The sequence below is a fragment of the Micropterus salmoides genome, unplaced genomic scaffold, assembly GCF_014851395.1.
Source record: "Micropterus salmoides isolate LMB-PRFRI ecotype aquatic unplaced genomic scaffold, ASM1485139v1 Ms_hic_scaffold_3, whole genome shotgun sequence".
Classification (NCBI taxonomy): Eukaryota; Metazoa; Chordata; class Actinopteri; order Centrarchiformes; family Centrarchidae; genus Micropterus; species Micropterus salmoides.
This window is the reverse complement of record NW_024042261.1, coordinates 15,698,213-15,717,167: the sequence shown is the minus strand read 5'-3', so window position 1 is coordinate 15,717,167 and position 18,955 is coordinate 15,698,213. Positions and strand designations below refer to the sequence as shown.

The 18,955-nt window shown below is 39.7% G+C and overlaps 1 protein-coding gene across 1 annotated transcript; it reads right to left on the bottom strand.

Annotated features, from left to right (window-relative positions):
• Positions 1-21: 21 nt before the first annotated feature.
• On the bottom strand, positions 22-14,600 carry sgcg (sarcoglycan, gamma). The gene is made up of 8 exons (XM_038693514.1): positions 14,367-14,600; positions 10,141-10,342; positions 9,438-9,542; positions 5,732-5,819; positions 4,844-4,963; positions 2,992-3,064; positions 2,621-2,744; positions 22-1,553 (listed from the first exon to the last, which is right to left on the bottom strand). Exons 2-8 carry the CDS (start codon positions 10,333-10,335, stop codon positions 1,386-1,388), a joined length of 873 nt encoding a protein of 290 aa, XP_038549442.1. The 5' UTR covers positions 10,336-10,342; positions 14,367-14,600; the 3' UTR covers positions 22-1,385.
• Positions 14,601-18,955: the final 4,355 nt, after the last annotated feature.

Below are 18,955 nucleotides of genomic sequence, written 5' to 3'. Positions count from 1 at the left end.
GAATAGCTTTGACAGACATCATAGAAGAATACCACAAAGTTTATTCAACATACAAAGTTAATAAATACATATTACACACTATCAAAATATGCCAGAACGTAGTTGAGAACTGCAAATTAACTATTTATTAAGACAGACAATAATAACAAAACACAATATGATGTTAATTATGCTAAAAACAGTCTTGCAGATAAATTGATGCTAATGCTCAATGTAACCACACAATTTTTTTAAAAATAGCCTGTTTTGTCATAGTGAACTGAGAACCTTAATTCTTACAACAGAGGCAAATCTTGTCAAATACCTGTCATGCATATTGTGTAAAAAGAAAACAAAAAATCAAGGCATATTTGACCCAAAAGGAAAAAGCAAAACTGAATCCCACTATTTTTCCAATCAAACTACCCACAGCTACACTACCTTTATTAGACCTGTTTGGTTTTTGCTTGTCTGTTGCTGTGGTCAAAGGTAATGTTTTGTTAGTCATAGACTTGGCTGTAAATGAGGTTTTTGAACAAACAGACCAGCTTGCGTGCAAGAAAAAATGTCTGTCTAATATCTAATGCATAATTACATGCGAATGCAGGGCTTAAAATAACACAGGCCAAACATAATCTTATAAATTGAAAAAACAGACATGTGATACACTAACACTTTATGGTACTATAAGGACATGGTATTTTAAGCTCAACCCTATAAAGCAGTAAACAAAATAAGAAACAAGGCTGTTGTCTAGTGTTGTATCTGGGTTTGAGTTAAAAAAAAGAAAGAAAAAAAAGATCTCTGAAGTGACCAAGACAATGTAAAAATATATACCAACATTTCTCAAATCCCCTCCCCCCCATGCTAAACACCAAGACAAAAACCTACATACCAAGGGCTTGGAGCCAGAAGGGCTTAAGGGTAAACCTAAATAAATATTTCCATTTACATTCTGTCAGCTTTTGAGATATTTATTTTTGATTATTCCAAGCCCTTGGTATGTGTCAATTTTATTTATTGCACCACAAGATAATATTGCATAGGATGTAAGCTGTTGCCAGCTCCTCATTGCCCAGCCACAATACTGTGTGTGTAAAATTTCTCCACAAAGCTCTGATGCAGATATATTTGAAACTGAGTGCCAATTTGTTTTAGCTGAATGGTTAGAAGGTCATAAATGCAACTAAAAGGATGCATTTCATGACATCTCCAACATGTACGCCAGCAGGCATTTGTATTTTTACAGGCCTTGATGTGCCTGTGGGATGTTAGCACTAAGGTCATCATAGATCTACTGTTGTATAAAGATACAAAAAACTAGCCAGATATAAACAGTTGTGCTAGGTGCCTCCCAGAAGATGCATCTACCGAGAGATGGAAAATCGATTACCTTGTCAGTCTTTCTAGCACTCCTGATTCTCGCTGCAAGTGGAGGTGACCCCAGCCTTGGACAGGAAGAGTTTGCCGCTGGGACAGACACAGACCTCATAGAGACCCTGAGCATACCCAGAAACACCTTCCTTGCTCAGGGGCAGGCTTGGCATGCGCACTGTCTCAGCATCCAGCACCAACTGCACAGCAGACAGCGAGGAGAGCAAGGACAATATAAAGGAGAACAACAGAGTTGCAATGAATCAACAAAGAAATATCACTCTGCTTCAGTCTTAGTTTCCACTTAAGGCGAGTGCATACACACACACATTATGGCACACGGTGTGGTGACAGATAGATGGATGTCCAGTGAGTGTCTAACGAGTGCACTGATCCATAAGGAAGATATAAATAGATGTGATACAAAGTAAATATTCCTGTGGCAAAAAAACACTGAAAACCACAGGAAGTGAACATTCAAATAAAGTTCACAATTATCCAGGACAAGTTCAGTTTCCTTCCCCATTACAAAAAAAAGATGGATGGAAGTGTTTTATGGCCTGTAACTAAGTTGTCATATAAATGCACTGAGAATTAATTCAAAAAGGTAAAATAAGTACTGGTGATAGAAATGCTTGATCTAGTTCAGCCAGTTAGCTGCACCACAAGAATTACACAGCCCTGATTCAGCCAGAATCAATCACCAAAACTCACTCGAAACAGTAACATGGAAACTGCTAACCACTACACCACAACAGACCTACAGAGTCCAAACAAATGTTTTTGAAGTTCAAAAGGCAATGAACTCATTATAGTTTACAGATCTCAGTGCTCCTATTTGGCTTTATAAAAATGTTCAGATTTGGTTAACTCTGCTGGTATCCCAAGATATAAATGTATAGTATAATTCTCACTCTGGGTACCTTACCTTTACAACCACAATATATAGATATACATTACTTTTTTCTTACAACTAAATAAAGGTAGTAATGTAGAACTAAAGTTGAGCTCTCTCAAGGCACTCTGTAAAGCATTTTGTACCAAAACGTCCAATAAATGGAAAAAGCAGAGCTACTGTCAAACTTCACTTGAGTGAGGCTCCTCTGGATGAAAATCTCCCAGGTGCGACTGTGAGAAATTACAGAAGTGTGAAGCAGCATGTTGCTAAAAAACATACTGTGTATATCCCCTTGGTAATCAAAAGAAAAAACAGACCTGAAGATGATGTTTAGCAGACTTGAGGTAGTGGAAAATGTTTTTTTCTTACCAGTCCTATACCAGATTTCAGAATAACATCCATGTTGGAAGCAACTTCAATGTTGCCAGCCAGCGCTTTGATATGAACTCCTTTTGGCGCATCCATACTGAGAGAGCGAGTAGGAGACTCCAACCTAAAGCAAAACATTTTTATTAAACACAACACAAATCTGTTTAATCGAAAAATCTGATCCTCTTTAGTTTTATTTTACATAACAGGGGAAATTAGAGGTATTTTTTAATGAATGTCATGCAAATTTGTTTACTCCAAGGCCATGGCCCAATCAAATGTTCTGAATATCTTCCTGATACTTCCTCAAGACTTGTTGGACTCAATGTGTTATCCAATAATGTGACCCATACAATGGCTGAAATGCTTACCTCAGGTCTTTGAAAAGTTCAGATCTCAGCAGGGGCACCTCCACTGAGTGCTGGAACAGTGCTCCTTCAGGACCTGATGGAGAAAGAGACGCCCACATTCATATGTGTCACAGAATACACGTCAGTCTGAGAGATTGATACTATAACCGTGAGTGTAACATTTTTAATACAGCAGTCTTTTTTTTTGTCATCTAGGTTTTGTACACTTTTTTTCCCCTGAAACACCCTGCACAGTACAAAACATATTTTTCACGTGGTGGCCTACAGCTTTAATACAACACTCTTAATCGACAACCTGTTCGGCTCGCCACTGAAATACAGGGTTTCTGTAATTTCCAAATCATCATCTGTTATAGCAGTCAAAATAAACTAAAATATGGGCTACAAAATATTAACAACTACTTAAAACAAGCATCTAATTAGCTATTAGAAACTGCCACATTTGTGCACATTTAAAGGTGGGGTAAGGGATTCTAATCCAATACACGTGTTTTTGTCAAATTCAGTGAATATCTCCTCACGCTCCGTAGAAGTTCGTTTTGTGTGTGCTCTGAAAAAAAACATTGTTTGTACACAGCCCTGGCTCTGTAAATGGGAACCAAAGTGGCCTGGACCCCGCCACACAACACTATTCCAGCTGTTCCCACCACGATTTTTGTGGTCAGGTAACGTTAAATGACTTGCCCACGGACATTCAGTTTACTTTCATGTTCACCAGAATGAAATATCTCAAAAGCTTGTACATAGATCAGGCTTAGGAGACAATCGTGGTCCCCAGAGGATGAATACTGACCCCCTGATTTTACTTAGAGCTTCTAGCATTTGTGCTAATTAGAAAACGTTATTATGCTAACATGCTAAACTAAGATGTTAAACATTATACCTGCTTAGCATCAGCATCATCATTGTGAACATGTTAATATTCTGACATTAGTATTTAGCACAAAGCGCTGCTGTGCCTAACTACAGTCTCACAGAGTTGCTATCATGGCTGTAGACTGTCATGTTGCAAAATGTTGCTTCAATGTGTTTTTCAAAAGAAAGTAGACTGTCTGCTCACTTTGACTTATGTAAAGCAGTCAATACTAGATAACAGATTATGGGAGACACACACTGGAAATTGGTTCCAAAACCCCCAACATCCTATGCAGAAATATGGATCCAACTGTGGTGGATGTACAGTAACCACTCGACTCACAGTGAGTACAGAAGCTTTTTTGTTTCAGGGATTTTACCAAACAGCTCCTCTGCTGCTGCGCCCTTCTCTCTGTGGATGACCCCAGGCATAATGAAGCTATCAGCTGACACTCCCTTCAACATTAATCAGCCATCCCAGTGTGTGGTCAGTGACCCACACTGCAATCAATACACACACTGGACATAGAGACAGTGAGGTGAAGCAGGACAGAAAAGAGGTCGTTCAGCCTGATAATGTAATATTTTACCCTTTAACCCTTTTTGTGTAGCATGAGATACTGATAATGTGATACTGAGGTGAGATATTTATTTTGTAAAATCAAAACTAAAGATAAAAATACTAGATTACAATTTTCTATTAATGCGAAGTATCTCACCTACATGGCATTAATGCACGCTCAGGTTTAGATATCAGAGCTCTTGACAAGTAGGTGTACTTTAGAGATATCCATGACATGAATGATTATGAAACTGACTGCGTCTGTCTTTGTCCTTGGTTGCCGGATTGTTACACAGATATCTGCCATCAAACCAAATTGCTCCTGTTGAGTTCACATCTGTTGTCAATATTGTGTTTTTCCAAATATGAAAAACATTTTTGCCAAGAGGTGTGCAGTATTTCCAAGGAAACAGCAGGTGGCAGACGTTGGTATACCTGTGACTCGTAGTTTGTCGGGTCCAATCACAGCCTGGTCGCCATCTGCAGTGAACAGCATGTTGTCATTGTGGGAGTTAATGAGCAGATTTCGAGCATGTCCCTGAGCTTCTTTTGGACCTGCAACGACAAAAACAACAACAGCAAGAATACCTGTAGGGGTTTGGCAATATTACATGAAAATATGACAATCATCAAAATCAAACTGTGTTTTCCTGATAAACTCTTCAAATCAGCAGTGCTTAGAGAAGGAGGAAAATAAGAGCCTATCATTTCTCAAACTGAAAGGTATCGTAAGGTTGTTTCACTGGACCCTTTACTACATCAGTGTTCACACCGCTGTGTGAGGCAAATCAGTGGTCAGTGAGATATTTAACCCACTTCAGCACCTACAACTGTGAACCAGCATGTAATCTTCTCTAACGAGCATTATACTTTTATTCACAGAGGGCCGAGAGGATGCAGGCCATGCTTTGTTATGGCTTAACGATCAAGGACACATAACAGTACTGTGGAGCACGGCAATTAGTTGGGTCATTTGTTGGCCTTTTAATTATGACAAAATACCCAAACGCAGCCATTGGTGAACCATAAAAGACGCACAAATATGATCCTCCACAGGGCTTGGGCCCTCTGTGTAATATAGAAAGATCCAGAAGCCAAGATAGAGAGAGGAGTGTTGCATTTAATGTATTTTAAATGGAAATCTAAGAGATTATACATGGAAAGATGGCTTCTTGTCACTGTTAATGTTGGATGAGAAATAGCTGCAGGATAAGCGCATGAATGACTTTACTATTGCCCTCATACATCAATGGGATACTTTGTTATGCATGAGTGCTGTATGTGTCTCTCTGTGTGCACATGTGTCCTCTTTCAGGCTCTTACCCACAGATATCCTCCCTGTGACATCACCATTTACATTGCGGGCATTAAGGGAGACATTTTCCGATGAGTGCACTAGAAGAGAAGAGTCCTGAAAAAGGACAAAAGAAATTGCCATTTAATCATGCTGTGTATATCCTACAGATAGAACACAGAAATACAAAAATGGAAATCAACATTCGTGTGAATATATTTATAATTAACAAAACTTGAACAAACACAAATTATGAGGTTTTTAGCCTGCTAGCAGCATGACTCTAGGGATGGTAATGACAATCTGTTAGTGGGTCCACCACTTTGGTCAAGACTGAAATATTTCAACAGCTAATTGATGGATTGTCATGCAGACATTGATGATCCCCTCTCAACAGTGGATGAATCCCACTGACTTTTGTTGTCCTTTGACTTCTAGTACCAACATGACGGTGACAGTTGTTGTTTTTAGTAAAATATCTCAACATGTGTAGAATGGATTGCTATGAAAGATCGAGAAGAATGGTAATAACTTATAATAATTTAATAAATAATTTTTAAAACTATATCACGATTTATAACAAAATACCTGCAAAACTAATAACATTCCCATCAGCCTCAGCTGGACTTTTAGTGCTAATTAGCAAATGTTAGCATGCTAGCAAGTTTGATTAAGATGGCAAACTATGCTAAAAAAGCTCAAAACACCAATGTGCCTAATTACAGCCTCTTAGAGCCGCTAGTGTGGTAGTAGATTCTTAGATTGTTTGGTACCACTGTCTGAAATCCATTTATAAAAACATTCATTAATTAGAAATTGTGGCTTTAGTTATGGTCAATAAATGTATAGACAGACATATGTTCATATAACAAGTTAATACAAGCGACCTTTGGGTTGCCAGGTTGAGAAAAATCACTTTGGCTTAAATCACGACACAACATGACTTGTGTCTTTTTAGTTCACCAGGAAGTTTCCTTCAGTGGACATCAGAGATGGGGACTCAAGTTTGAGACTCGGACTTAAGTCACACTTAATTCATACACACAGTGACTTCACACTTGTCTTGAAACTGCTCTCGTAAAAGTTTTTAACAATATATTTTTAGCAACAGACGCTAGTGACTGTGCGGTCCTTGTGCTTCTGGATTAAACAGCTGCCTTTGACATTGTGGACCATGAAATTCTGGTCTGTCGTTTAGAGCGATGGGTGGGCATTACAGCCATAGCCCTAAAATGGTTTTAATCCTACTTGAAAAGTAAGACATTCGGTGTCAACTGTGGTGACTGTGCCACTATGGCACACCTCTCCTGTGGCATCCTGCAAGGCTCAATTCTAGGCCCTCTTCTCTTTTCCCTTTTTCTCCTCCCACTTGGCTCAATACTTAGGAAACATGGCATCTCTTTCCATTGTTATGCAGATGACAGCCAGATCTATGTACCTTTGAATAAGGATGACACTCTCAGACCATTGTTTGCATGTCTAGAGGACATAAAGGCTTAGATGGCTCTCAACTTCTTAAGTTTTAATGAAAACAAAACGGAGGTGATGGTTTTTAACGGCACCTCTGGGACTCACTCCCCTCCTCACCTCGATCTAGGCCCCCTAGCTCAGTATGTCAAAATTGATGCCGATATGAAACTGGATAAACACGTTGGGTTAGTGGTTAAATCTAGTTTCTTTCAATTAAGACAGCTGGCTAAGCTGAAACCGATTCTTTCTAAGCATAATTTTGAGACAGTTATACGCGCCTTTGTGACTACTAGATTAGATTACTGCAATGCACTTTTCGTTGGGATGAATGGATCGTCTCTCGCCCGTCTCCAGATGGTGCAAAATGCTGCAGCTCGTCTTCTAATGTGAACACGTAAATATGAACACATCTCCGCAGATCTACGCTCACTCCATTGACTACCCATTCAATTTAGGATCGATTTTAAACTTCTTTTACTGACTTTTAAATCCTTGAATGACCTTGCCCCCCCTTATTTATCTGAGCTGCTTCATCTTTATACACCCACCCGTTCGCTCAAGTCAGTTGACAAACTTCTCCTGAGAGTGCCTAAAATTTATTATTTAACATTTATAAGTGTACTGCTGGAGGAGGATATACACCAACCAGAGACAGATGTTTCACAACCTGATTTTTTGTTATTTGGAGAAAACTGTGATATTAAGATGCAGTTTCTTATTTGCATATTATTTCCCCTCCCACATTTAGCTTTTAAACACAATGGATTATATATGGTATGATTGAACTATTAAATTATTATTTTAAAATGTCAAGATTACAGGGTGGACCACCACATGACGGGTCGGACACAAAGCAGAACGCGCAAAGCATGACAAAATATAAAAGTGAACCATTTATTTAACTTTAAAATTCTATAAACCATAATATCACAATTCTATAAATTTCAAAATTAACTGCAAATGAATGATATATCCAGCCTATCACGTACATGTGCACCAGTTTCAGTTGGACATGCCTAACCCTAAGTGGTCGTCAAGGTGGACATTTTGAGCTTCAGTTTTTTATTTTACACTGACAGGGTTACATTACATGTTAGGCTCAGCAACCTGTCAACAACAACTTAAAGATATTATGATTTGACTATATATTACTCTCTGAAACTGAAACTGAATGAGCAATGGATGGGACATAGCAAAATAGTACGCATTCTCCAAAATAAAATCTAGAAAATGTCTCTATAGAGCCAAGAAATGCTTTTTTATGAATATAAAAACTTAAGCCTAATGTAACCAAAACTACCATAGTGATTCTATGTTAAGTTAACATGGCAAATAAATTTTTTATATAAGAGACACCAAAAGGCACCATACAGTGATATTGACCCAAATGATTTATTAAGCAGTAGTAAAACCATTAGTTACAGCTTACACACTTTTTGTGAATGGTGCCTTATTAGAATGTTGTACAGATTTTAGCAGAAGATATGACACCTGGTAATTAGGTGAGACATGACAGAAACGCAAACGTTCAGAAAATGTTTAAATGAGGTAGCCTTAGCAATAAATTAACACTGTTCCTTTGCAGCTATAAGAAAGATTTATCCAAGAAATAACTTTCATGTCGAAGCAAAGCGGTGGCTCACTAAATCCTGAATCTAATTAGAAATCTATAGAATACATTAGAGAAAGTGTCCATCCATAAATGAGGAATACATTGCCTTTTTAATGAGGCACATAAACAAGAAAGAATGCAAAAAAAAAATTGCTGCTATGAGCAAGAAAAGCCATAACATGTAAACAACTGCAACAAAGTGTTCCCATCTGCTGCTAGCAGGCTGGCCATAAACTACTTTCCACCACAAATATCCCTGAGGTTAATGGGGAGCTCTCTGCACCACCACGTGCACTGTGTGGGACTGCCAAATCCAGTTTGTTCTGACACATCTCCCAAAAAAAGAAATATGCAATTCACTCGCTACAGCTGGATAAAAACTGCTCAAGTTTCTGCAAGGGATTAGATTTAGATGATAACATGACATGTAGTCAGCACAGATCCAACTCACAATCAAGTCTGGTAAACAGTGAGATGAAATAATGGCCACGCTGTCAGGCACCTTAGCTGAGCAAACAGTAGTTTGAGTGTTAGCTTGAGAGAAGACAGAAGAGGGAGGAAAGCAGAAGTTAGAGGGAGGAAAAGAGGTATAGCAAAGTGAAGAAGAATGTGGGGAGAGATGCAGGAAAAGTGTGTGTTCCTGATTATCTTACTTCTCTGGAGTGGATCTCCTCAGCGTAGACGGGGAAAAGAAACTCGGACTCGCCCTCCTCCAGTTTGACCCCATCTGAGTTTACTTGTAGGTGTCCCATCCCTTCCTACAACAAAATGAAGACATGTGCATTCAGATGAAAACACAGCAAGACAGTTTTAAGAGGGAAAACTCAATCTGCAAGTGAAGCTGAATAATTAACTGTAAATCCACTGGATGGTTTTATCTGCAAGGTATGAATCCAAAACGTGGCAGGTTAAGGTTCACAGGTTTCCAAGTCTGAAACACACTTAGCAATGTTCCCTGTAGGACTTAAGGCCATCTGAGAATAAACCAGCCAGCTGCTTTAGCTGTGCAGGCACTTCACACAACAGTGCGTGTGTATGTGTGTGTAGATTTGTCCCCTTTTCTGCATCTGCATAAATCCACAGTTGCCATCTGGACTTGAGACAAAAGGCTGACAAGACTCATATAAACAAATAAATTATCCTGTTTAGACAGCAAAGTATAACTTAATGATGGATATTAGTACCACTGATAACTACACAGGTAATATTGGGTCAATGTGGAAGTTATTAGGAACAAGGAAGTGACACTGATAAGTCATGCTGAAGATATAAAGAAAAGCATGGAACCTGGGGAAAGAAAGGAGTTGAAAACTATCCCAGCTGAAAATACAAACTGCCAAGGTGAGTCATCCATACCGTGTTGAACCACATCACCCTGAGGATCCAGATGGTGAGGGCAAAGTTGACTACCAGGATGATGATGAGCAGCAGGATGAACAGGTAGAGGCAGCGCTTCCTCCAGCCATAGATGCCGATGTTGTAGACGTGGTCGGGCACCGGCCTGGGCACGCTGCTGCCCTGGGTGGTGGTGACATACTGCTCCCGCACCATCTGCAGGCTGGGCAAAACACACAAAGACACACAGATGTTAAAAAGACAAAAAAAAAAACCACATACAGAGATTACTCTTCTCTGCTGTTACACAGATAATTATTTTGACAAAACCAATAACATATTTAAATCTGCAATAACTGTTTTTTTTTGTTGGCCACTTGGAAGCAATTATGAATGCAACGCTGTTGCCTATTTACACATCCAGTTACGGAGCAACATTAATATTCATTTGGAGTTGTGTTTCTGGCCACCTGACAGATATAATTTCAATATTCACTCTCTTCTCTCTATTCTATATCCATTTTTGTTCTCCACCAACTCCTGAGGGAAATATCTGGCTCTTTAGCTGCTAAATGCTCCACTATGTTTACCAGCTAGTTGCCAACTCTGTCTGCCTGCTGTTTGGAGCTGGGCAGGTAGTGGACTGTGAGTTTTTAGAACTTACTTGATGAAAATATCTGTCTGCCAGTTGAAACTGACTATATATATATATATAACACCGGTGAGAGTGAGCCAAAACAATAACATTGTAGGCCAGAACAACAAAAAATTATTATCGGAAAGCTGCTAAAAATCTGCCTACAACTGAGGGGAACTGCAAAGATGGGCTACAATTTCCTGTGTTTGTCACTAAAAACGACCTCTTTCGCTCTTTGTTAATATACGAATATTTAATATAATTGCAGCTTTAAGTTTGTCCGTAAAGTCTGCAGTGACAGTGACTAGTAACATACATTTGCACTTATGCGGTTTTACACCAACTTTTATTTTCATTTTTTCCCTTTCTGGGTCTTTGTAGGAGAACCATTTCATAAAATTGTGGCCATCTACATTATTACCATGAATGCAGGTTTTAAGAAGTTTGGAGAAAGTATTCAGACATCAATATCTTGAATCCATACAATATTGTGATATATAAAAGATGGTAAACAACAGATCATTATGGGTTTGATCTGAGGTGGATTTCTGCTCTGAATCTGAATCCACTCTGTTTAGTTGGAAGTTTAGCTGTTTAACATACACACTGCCTAACTGCACCGCCATACAATGCCTTGTTCACACAGCGCACAGTATAATTCATGAGCCCAGAACTCATGCACAGACGCAGTGAATATCTGGCCAACGGAAAACTTGATGGAATTTCCAGCAGTTTTTCAAAAAAAGGCAAAAGGAGAATGCCACTTATTACAGAGCAAAGGCTGTACTTCCTGGCTACACAGCAGCAAGCTATCAATGACACTAGCCAAGGAGATGAATGTCAGCATATTTTAAACACTCCAATTCATTTCACAACAATTTTCCGTATTCGGTTCACATGAGAACAGACGGAGCTCCAACTGCAGGACTGCAGAACCTGCGAGCGAGGCCCCCAGTCAGCACATTTGGACCATCTGACACAGTGACAAGAGGTACCCTCAGGGACAGATTCCTCAACGACACGGGGAGTGTGTGTTTGAGCACAGTGGAGCCAAGGACCACACAGCCTCACGGGGCTGCGGAGAAAGGAGTCGTGTCACTTTCTATTGAATAACCTGAATTAATAACCAGACACAGGCTGCAGAGAAATCTGCTTTAGCGGAGGACAAGGCCTGAAGAAAATGCTGTCGGTTGTAGATTATTCAGAGTCAATAAAACACCCATAACAGGCAGAAACAAAGACATACTGCAGCTTTCTCCAAGCAACAAACTGCTCCAAATTGTCATCAATACCTTACAGCTGCCACATCTCAACTTTATGGGAAAGTTTATCTGATGTATCTAGGTTGTCTCAGCAGTGTTGTCTGAAGCTGACAGGGCTCAGACTGCAGTAGCCAGGCTCATTTACATATGGGACAGATGTTGCGCCTTACTGCCACAGTAAAGGCGTTTTCCATCATGTTAAAGGAGCCACTTTTCAAACCAAAAAGTAATTCTTCCTTGACATTAACAGATGTTCCGCCGGGCGCGTCATCCCACTGTGACTCCATGTGGAGATGAAGATATAAGTAGAAAAGGGCTGACAGTCTACAGTGACATACTGTATGAACAAATTCAGTTATGTTTATGTAAATAATGAAGAAAATATCGTTTTGCCCTCACAGCTAGGAGTGATGAATATAAGCAAACGTGCTCACTGCGGGGGTCTGAGCTCTCTGAGGTCCAGGAGGAGATGTTTCAGAGGGAGACGATAATAAAGGCCTATAGTCTGTGTGGCTCATTTCTTGCTGTTTGCAGTAAACACAGGGAGGGGATGTGTTGGCATAAAAGGCTGAGAGTATTTCTGTGACAAAAGCCGCCTCTCTGCAGGACATGTCACATGGCCTGCAATCCCAGCTGCGATAAATAGCCCTTATTTCACAACCAAACAAATGAATGTTGCCTGAAAAGGAGGTAAAAATGACTTTGTGCAATTTCTAGAGAGAGCAAAGGTTGATATGGAGTAAGTAATGTGAAATGCTAGTTTTTTCTTTCTCGCTTCATTTACATTTATCAATAGTACTTGTGAGATTGAGTCATAATGACATATTTAATCTCAGCAACACAGTAGAGCAATAACAACTTTAAGTGAGAGTGTATGCTCATTCAGTATGTATGTTCATGGATGAAGTTGGGTTTTATCAAACAAAGACAAATCAGTATCAGTTAAATTGACCGATTCCTACCTATTAACAACGACAGATCATTTGTGTTTTAACATGTTGATCAGCCCACTCTGCACTTTGGGCAAATGAGCGGTGAAGATGAAAGAGCTCTGGAATTGTTCATTATGATGTTAATGAGTTTGATCTAACCCAGTCTAATTATGTTAAATGAAGGCATTAAGAGGCCTCCGTACTAGCAGCAGTGGTAGGAGGAAGCAGCTTTGAGGCTCAATCTTTAAAGGCGTCTTCCAGCTCCATTTTCAGTGTTACCACCAGCCCTTCAGCCACAGCCTGATCCTTCCATAGCAACCCAAATAAACACTCCCCGAACAGTCTCATGTGCCAGGAATGCTCAACTTATGGGACTTTATGATCAGAAATACAATCTGACCTTACAGGCTTAGAGAGAAAATAGGTTTTATCAGGTCCATGCCTTTACTTTTAAGTTTCCTGGTGATGGAAAACATGTTTTAAATTAGATTATCTAAAACTTTAAGAGTTTACAAGTATCTATCCCATACCTCAGGAGAGACTAAAGCTGAAGTTTCTAAAGCATTACAGAACTTTAACAAAGTCCCCTGCTCCCAAAGATGAAGAGTCCTTGGTTCAGCACTGTTATCAGGGCTATTTATCCTTGGGCACCCGGTCAAATAACCTTAAACAAGTGATGCTCTTCACCTGTCTGTCTCTCTCACTCTGACCTCTGGATGAGAGTGAAGGCCGGGCTGAACTAAAATCCACAGGGTCCAGCTGTAATGGAGAATCCAGGCTTCCTCTGACCTGACCAAACGCCAAAAGTTTCAGTGAGTTAGGAAAGCTCACATTGTTTAGCTGGAGGAAGTTCGCAGAGGAATTGTCAGGGGAGCTCGGTGTGTGGAGCGATCGAAAGCTGACGCACAGGGCTGTAGTTTCTGCCTGTCTATCTGTCTGTGTAGTAAGTGGCCAGCGTCATGTCTCCACTCTGCTGTGATGCCTCAACTTCTAAAAATAGGACACAGCATAGTGAACTATATATTTTTTAAGGCAGCACAGAACGTACACACTAACACACACACTACATAGGTCTAACTAATGGAAAATGATAAGACACTGGAGTAATGCTCATAAGACACAAAACATTAGTGAGGTGCTCTTTCACAAAGTTATTTTTGTAGTCCAATATTGCTGGCCATGTATGGTAAAACTGCAGACAGCTGGCAACCAGAAAACATGTTTTCCAAATGCCAAACTGCTTCTGGAAGGACTACAAAGTAATCACAGCACAACAGGGGTCACAAAGGAAGAAAACATTTTAAGAAATTGTACATTAGGTCAAAGGTTGACATTATAAAACACTTGAATGTGACCTTAAGAGGAAGTTGTGAAATAAATAAATACTATTTGTGAAAGAAAAGGCAGTCTACTCACCGTTGTGTGTTGAGGCACAGAAGTCCTCCTTCCTACGCTGCAGTAAGCAGAGATTGAGCTGGTAGGAGCAGCTTGAGAAGCAGCCGCGCTTGAGCTCCTCACACGTCTGTCAGCTACTCAACAGCTGCGTGCCATAAATCCAGCTCTGGAAGCGCTCTGACTGATCACCACGAGACGGCGCTCCCACCCGCCTGCATACCCATTCTGACTCTCTCCCTCTGACTCGCTGTGCCTTTTTAGCCTTCCTGCAGACATTTGAATATCATCAGCGTGTACAAGAGAGAGACAGAAACAGAGAGAGGAAGAGGAGGAGGTGGAGGGAGGAGAATTAAACATCAGTGGAGAGGTTCAATCTCTCTCTCACACACACACAGAGAAATATCCATAATGAACAGAGGCAGTTGTTTGTCATGCATACCAGTGAGTCACTTTCACTGCCCAACCCAAGGCTCCATGCAGTCCAGTCTAATTTGAGACTTCGGTCATGGTTCTCAACATAAAGTTAAGCTGGTCTTTCAGATAGCCCTGCTGGGTGACAGTCTGCAGTAGGGGCGGACCTTGAAGAGGGCAGTTAGTAAGTCAGAGGGACAAGCAGCGAATACAGCGTATTAATAGACGGGGGGGGGGAAGGTTGCAGTTGTTGAAATGGAAATTGGAAAATTTCAGAACTTAATGTGTCCTTTAGGTAAACAAACTCAAGGTCATCCTTCAATACAAGGACAATATACACAATTCATGCTGTTATTAAGTCTTAACGTACTCCTGACTCTCCTCATTTTGTCGTTCAACAACAAAGATGTGTGAATTGTGGGTAACTCATTTTATTAGAAAACATTTACATAAATTGTTATATTATATGATTATATTAGAAAGTGGCTCTGTGAGATTTTTAGACCAGCAGCTATTCAGAAGACGGCAACCTCACCGGGGGAGGCTGCCTGAAACACCCGTTGATGATGACTTAATTGACATTGCTGGTGACAGGTTAAAGAGTCCAGAAGCCACAAATTACACACTGGAAAAGAAATACTGAAATGACAAATTAAAGGTACAAGGTAAATGTCTGTCACCTCTGTGTGTCCAGGAATATACAAAACTGAATGAAAGGAGAATTATGACTTTTTGTGATGGACTTTGAAGTTTTTTTTTGTTTTTTTACATTTCTTCCATTTTTTAACATTTAGTAATGCCTTTTTTTCGCAGCAGACATTTTGACTTCTCATAGCAGGAAAAGCAAAGGTGAAACGAGTTTTGGTTACAATAGTTCCTTTCCATCAAGTGTCCCAGTGAGCTAAGACAGGGAGCCAGCATGCACAAGACCTTGAAACTCGCTCGCGTTAATGGAATGCAGTCTTCATTAACATTATCAATTGCACCTGTGCTTTTTCTTGCTATGACATGCCAAAATGTCTGCTGTGAAAAAGGACTATTTTTACATGTCATAGTAGGAAAAGCACATGTGGAATTGATAAAAATAATGACAACGGCATTCCATTAATGTGAGAAAGTTTCACGGTCCTGGTATTTTACATGCTGGCTCCCTGTCGTGGCTTACCTGGAATTCAGACATCATTAATATTATTAGTTAAACCTGTGTTTTTCTTACTGATTTGGATGTACAAACTCTCTGTTCTTGCTGGACTTAATGACTATGCGCCACAGCTCTTTGTGTCATTTAAAAAAAAATCTCTCTACCTTTGTTTAACATTACGAAATATTATAAATCATTTTAAAGGCTCTGCCTCAGGGTAACCCACACAGGTGATTTTAATTATTGTGCCTGATTAGACCGCTTCTTGGGATTGTGTAGGTGTGCACACACTGAGCTTGATTAGGTCTCCGTGAATCTACTGTGAGCTTTGCTGCAGCTGCAGAACATATTACACCTTAAAAGTAGTCACATTACACTCCCTCACTACAGTATCTGTCCATCAACTGAAGCCCATACAACAGACAAATGCAGGAAGGTGTGTCAGTGGTTCACCTTCGCAGATTTGCACCATATCCACACTGTACATGAAGAAGTTATTATTCCTGCTCTGTCAGTGGCCTTGGTTTGTACAACATCGCACAACAAACTGCAGCATCTATCTCACACACTGTTTACAGTTTGTGATGCTCCGCTTAACATTTATTTATTACCCTCTATGGAATTGTGACATAACATCTTAGGGTGGGACAAAGGTCAATGTGACCGTGCCTTTACATGGTGACCTCACAAAATTACCAGCATAGATCCACCCACCTTCAACCTGTGCAGAAGACAAGTAAATAACTGAAAACACAAGTGTAGGTACATAGTGGCTTTAAAAACGTGATGTATTTGTACACAACTATCTAAATGCACACATATTTAGAAGTATCAAACATGATTACAAGAACTGATTGCATTACCCAAAATTATAGGAATGTGAGTTCCATAGGATGGGTTTTCTGAGCAACACAGACACCATTGTCCAAGTGTTAAAGAGATTAGACAGCAGAAATTGCTGTCTATTACATGAGTGAGAATTGTTTATGCTTGTCTCTACATGCAAGGCTTATATGACAAGAACACAGCAATGTGTATTTACAAGTTAACCAGCACTATACAAGACCTTTAATTTCTAATAAAGTGAAGAACAAATGCTTGTGTATAGTTAATTAACCACTCACAAGTTAATACTTGGCCTTTATACACCACAGGCACTTAGATGCAGAACAAGTACCAAACCCCAGACAACAGACAGACTAATAAAAGAATTCAGTTTGGCTGATGGAGATGAGGAAAAGCGCACCAAATATTCCAACGCATGGCAGTTGCTCTGTTAAAAAGCCCCTCACTCGTGGCTTTGTAACAGTGAGAAGTCACCTCCACAGTCTTTGTGTTCTCACAGGCTGATGCTGGAGGAGCTGATAGGTGCTGCATCTGTCAGTGACACGCATCCTGCAGTGTGTTTTGCTGTTGCTGCTCGAGGTAATGCTGTGCAGTGACAAAGGGACGCCTGACAGCATCCATCACGAGGCTCCTGTGTCTTTCATGCCCAGAGCAGACATCTGACAGTGGAGATAGCTTCATTTCGTGTCATTTCTCATCAATATCTCATAACCTTTCACTGCCCATAGCTTTTAATAGACAAGTAGAAGACGTCTCTTGCACCGAGTTAGAAACGATCCATCTTACACTGAAAACAAGATCAGTTGAGTCTGGATGTCCCCTTGAATTTATTGGATGACAACACTAGGTACATGGTGTAGGTGCAGAACCGAGGCCTTTCATCAGCAAGGATGCAGACAAGTAATTGAACTCAACATGCGCAGTAAATGAGGTGTGAATGCATGCAGTAGCACAAGTCAGAGCAATCATCCCAAGTGTGCTGTTTTAAACAGAATAACGCCTGGAAAGCGTTGGATGTCTGTCGGCTGTATGTTAGATTGGGTTCATGAACCCACCCACACAATGTGAAAGTGCATTTTCAAAATACCCCAAACCAATCAGCTTTTCATTTTCAGGGTTCCCACCCATCTAGACAAAACAAAGGCAGGCTGCTTTGTTGAAGTATAAAAGTGAAAGCCTTAATAATGACTAGATGAATAAAACAAGATCACATTTCATTTAGCTGCAATAATAAAGCTACCTTTTTGAGGTGGATAGTAACAAATTACATTCACTCCATTAGTATTCAAGTGACCCTTTTGAGTAAATTGTATTTGTCAGGGTAGTTTTAATGCTTTTCTTACTTATATATATATTTTAGAAAAATCATTACTTTTATGTTTTTAAGTTACATTTGGATACATTCATTGTGCAACCTTTATTAATTTCTTTGCTATGCTATGATCTGTTAAAAGGTAGGTGCCTTTGTTATTCTGCCACAGTCGCACATCCACATGACTCTGGCCAGAGCAGAAAAATAGCTGAAGCTACAGGATGGTAGTATGGCTTTCAAATAGTGCTAGCAGCTCATATTTACAGATGAAAAATTTAGTGCATAGTGCAGCGGGCTCCTGTTGTGAAGTCAGTACATCAGTGCTGACACTAAGCGGACGGAGAGCAGTGTCTCTTATGTTAATGTTAATATGTTTAATAACAAATAGCTACACACGTTATGCTTCACTACTCCTGCTTTCTGTCATGATGTAAATATTCAAGCTAACAGTGTAGGAGCTGTGTGCATTTAACTACTCATGTTCAGTGGTGTAGCCTGATGAAGAGAGACCAAATGTTTCAACCACAGATGATCTTCCTCAGGAAAAAGTGAAGAAGTGAACACACCTGCATTAAATAGGCAATAAATGATGAAACAGCATTTTTATTAAATTATAATTTGATATAGGAGACTAGACAGAATGTATATTTTTTAAACAATCTTTACTTATTGGCGTACTTAACAGACTATTATATTAATTTAGTATTTTGTAATCACACTTGAGAGCTACAGACTGGGATTGTCCTGGTGTAAATGTGGCAGGTTATCTAATCAGATGATGATGACTTCGCTTCTTTACCTTTACCTGAGAAAGACCATCAGTAGCTGAAATAATTCCAGTCACATCCACATCAAATAAAAGACCCATTTTTGGTTTCTTTATTTTATTTAATTTTTAAT

Coding starts and splice junctions, on each gene's coding strand:
- sgcg (XM_038693514.1), bottom strand. CDS start 10,335: ATGGTGCGGGAGCAGTATGTCACCACCACCCAGGGCAGCAGCGTGCCC. Junction 9,543..10,140: donor GGGTGATGTGGTTCAACACG/GTATGGATGACT, acceptor ATTTTGTTGTAG/GAAGGGATGGGACACCTACA. Junction 2,745..2,991: donor GAACTTTTCAAAGACCTGAG/GTAAGCATTTCA, acceptor GTTTTGCTTTAG/GTTGGAGTCTCCTACTCGCT.